The sequence below is a fragment of the Verticillium alfalfae genome, genomic scaffold, assembly GCF_000150825.1.
Source record: "Verticillium alfalfae VaMs.102 supercont1.8 genomic scaffold, whole genome shotgun sequence".
NCBI lineage: Eukaryota > Fungi > Ascomycota > Sordariomycetes > Glomerellales > Plectosphaerellaceae > Verticillium > Verticillium alfalfae.
The window spans coordinates 1,282,116-1,285,757 of NW_003315031.1; the positions used below are offsets into that span (position 1 = coordinate 1,282,116).

Here is a 3,642-nt window from a genome sequence, read left to right on the forward strand (position 1 = left end):
TTCATAATCGAAACGGCAGGTGCATAGCTGGTATCTCCGAAGCGCCGTGAAAGTCGTATAGCAGAAGGAATCCTTGCATCAGGCCTTTCAACTCTTCGGTCTGGTCGCGGCCTAGGAAAGACACGGGCTTGTGATGTATTGGCGCCAGAAACCCCGCTCGACTCGACCGGACAGAAGCCGTTGCTAGGACAGCCAGCAAAAGGGAGGACCATGCGACGGATGACGTCTCGAATTGCTTTGCGATCTTGTCGAACAGATGCGTTCTATCAGCGAGATAACAATAACCAGCGATGGCGAGCATGTAAGCCACCGCGATCAGCGCTGAGATAGAACGTCGAGCTCCTGAGGCCTCAAAAGCTTTTTGGTCACTGTCCAATGCCAACCAGGGGAGACCAAGCAACGCCAACAGCAGGAACAAAGTTTGGACTCTGGTCGGAACCGAGTAAGGAACACAACATGTGATCTCGTTCCGCCATGGGCTGCTCCTCGCCAGACCAGTATTGCAGCGAGCGTTAAGCATGATGTTCAGACGCCAGTCCGCTACCCTATCCAGCACATGAAATCCGTCTTCATCGTATGCGTCGTTGGGTCCTTCAGTCATGAGGTTGTAGCTCCACATAATGTGCGACTGATCCAGGGAGGCAGAGGTCTCGAGATTCCAATTCATTGCGCTGATCTTGGCGGGGGTGATCTGCTCGCCTCTGCTAAAGGAGAGCCTGTCGTAGGCGGGAAATTGCACCGGCGCAAGCACAACAAGGTTGGACAGCTCATCATACGCCGCCTGATCTCTAGAACTAGGGACATGAATGCTGTCATCGATGTTGCCATGAAGATAGTGTATCACGGTGTTGATGCCTTCGCTAAAGGTCTCAAGATATCTTGTGCCGGCATTGCGTGCGGCAGAGAGGCCCGGAGTGCCCAAGACGACGACGCTGGGAGAGTCTCGGCCCTCTTCCTTAGCTGTCTTTTCGTGGCCGGCTGTTCCGGGGTGCAATCTGAACTGCGATAACTGGCCAAAAAGGGCTGTGGAATTAAGCCACGGATCCCAGACGAAGTCGAGTTGTACATGGTGGACTAGAAAAGAAAGATCCACGGCCCTGTCTTGGAGTAGGGCAAAAGTGCGAGCTTCTCGCTCGTACATTTCTTGGTCGAGACGTCTGAGGGCTGCCCAGAATAGCTGACGGATGGTCGAGTCGCCGGCAAAGACGAGGCGACGCCCTCCGAGGCAGGCCTTGACATCATCCGCGCGATATGTGTGAGCTGTGCAGCTGCTGGGGTGCCAGGCCTTGAAGACATCTTCAGGAAGACCAGAGTGCCCTTGAGGCTGCCAACTGCCTTCTGCAAGGAGGCCTCTACACTTGAGGGGGTCATGTCGTCCTATGCGTGTTAACCTCGGTAGTGCCAGCACAGAGGTCGATGAAATACCATGATGAAAATACTGAGATGCTATTGACACCAACAAGACAAGAATGGCGACGTGAGGCACGTGTCGCAAACATGCCTGGAAGGACTTGGCCAGTGGCGCCAGTTTTTGGTGGTGGCGCATTGGATTTCTGAGTCTGCGATACCAGGACAGGTACAAGGCGAAGGAAGGCTACTGTTTACACGCGTCGAATGGGTGGTGACATCGCCACAGGCAGAAGATGGAAGATTTGAGACGGAAGGTCTGATAATTCGATGCTCTCGCTGCGCAAGACTTTTCGGACAAGTCAGACATCCACCCTCAGCGTCCCTTGACCAGGGCGTTCGTTGAGCATCAGGCAGGCACGCCCGGTGAAGGTGGAAGGGATACATGATCGGCAGCAGTCATGGAGACACATTCCAAAACATGGAAAGCTTGTTCGTCGCGCAAGTTCCATCAACACGTTCTGCATTCCCAGCTATGAAGCAGCGTGCTACTCAATTTTGGTCTCTTTCCTCCAAGGGTATTCAGCGAGGCATTGAAGCGTCGGTAGTGATGAGTTCAATGGGAAACGACGCCGCCAATTGGGGGACTCGATGCTTGACAACGGAGCGACTGACTGCGGGCTTTCAGTATTGCTGTCTTTCCACTGTTCCAGGCGGGTGTAGTGGGGCCATGTCTCAATCGGCACAGCATGCGTGCCGAATTTCTGCCGATGTCGACCTCAATTTTTCGTGCCACACAACTTCAACCCATTTGACGTCCATCATTCACCACCACCCGACGAACGACAGGTCTAGCACGAGACGCCGTCACAATGCGCGGCCTACTGGCAGCCGTGGACGAGCAGTCGAGACATCTCAATGCAGCTTCAATCAAGCCGTTGAGCTTTCTGTGTCGGAGCAAGCGCTCATTTGGATCATCGCAGCCCACCATACCCTATCCTTACCTTGTTTTCCCCCTTATCCGCTGCTGCCTTAAGCCGTCTCTTGCCATGCTCGGTCAGTCAGCCCCCAGCTTCTGATCTTGAGCCGGATACACCCTGTCGACCCCCCCTAGGGAGGATGATGGGGTTGTACGAGACGAGAATATCTTCAGGCAACTATCTTTGAGTGCGGAACCTGTCTCTTCCAACATGGAGGATTTCGCAATTAATCAGTTGGCACATCCCATCACATCGCGTGATTTTGAACCTGACAACGCAACATGCTCATTGATTGCCCACCTTCTCCTTGGTCCGCCCGTGTGATACCCCTCTTCTCGCGCGCCGCTGTCCGACTCCTCGATACGTGCTCGCGCAGCCAAGAGATGCAAGTAGAAAAGTCCGTCGTCTTGGCCGGCCTCCAAACGAAGGCTTCAATCTCATTGCAGCCCAACACAAGACTTCGATTGACCGAACGAATGAATCATCCATCCTACCTATGCTGCCCAGCTTCTCGCCCAGGACGCCCACAAAAGGCTTGCCCGTGGAGACTTGGGAGCTCTCGAAAATTGGCTCCAATAACAGACACCCCCCCCCCTTCCCCCCTTCCTCAATTTCAGCAAGAGCCAGAAAGCCAAGCTGCGCGCTCTTTCCCCTCCACCAATCGATTACCGTCGAGGTCCTCCGCCTAGGCAAATGTCGCCATTCGTGTCAAGGTGTAGATGGCCTTGGCTTCAGGCTCGGCGGCGCTCAATCAGTCGAATCGACGAGGGCCATGTCCGGCGAGAGGGGGAGGGGGGGGGGGGCAGTTTTGGACCAGCGCGGGCAGCAACCTTGACGTCCACACAAGATTTTGACGCCGTCCGGCGCTTGGCCGTGTCAAGCTAAGGCCAATTTCACCCGCAGTGCAGACCAACCCCAGAGGTGATCGCCCGCCACGATGCCACGGTAGGGAGGGTTAGACGGCTTCTGCTGTGCCTCGCTTTCACACACTGTCCTCGGTGCTCGGGCCAAAGGAGTGTGGGGAGCCGACGATGGGCCTGATCGGGGAGGAGAGTGCACATTGGCGTGGTCTGCACTCTGCAAAAACTAGTCGGCGGGTGGGGGTGACGTAAATAAAGAAAAAGGGAGAGCGAGGCGCAGCAGATCCTGGGGAGCGGGAGACGGCCGTGGATGGAAGATGGAGAGTAACCACAACGGGAACCACTGTAGGACAGGGCGACGACGCGAAATGATCATATTCAATATCCCTGGTAAACTGACGGGGATCACGATGAGGATGATGCCGTACTGGGGGTTTTTTGGGGGGGGGGGGGGG

General features: G+C 55.4%; 1 protein-coding gene across 1 annotated transcript; it reads right to left on the reverse strand.

Moving 5' to 3' along the window:
• Position 1: 1 nt before the first annotated feature.
• VDBG_06818 (conserved hypothetical protein) lies at positions 2 to 1,794 on the reverse strand (the record flags this gene model as incomplete). Its single annotated transcript, XM_003003210.1, has 2 exons — positions 2 to 1,446; positions 1,512 to 1,794. 2 exons carry the CDS (start codon positions 1,792 to 1,794, stop codon positions 2 to 4), a joined length of 1,728 nt encoding a protein of 575 aa, XP_003003256.1.
• Positions 1,795 to 3,642: the final 1,848 nt, after the last annotated feature.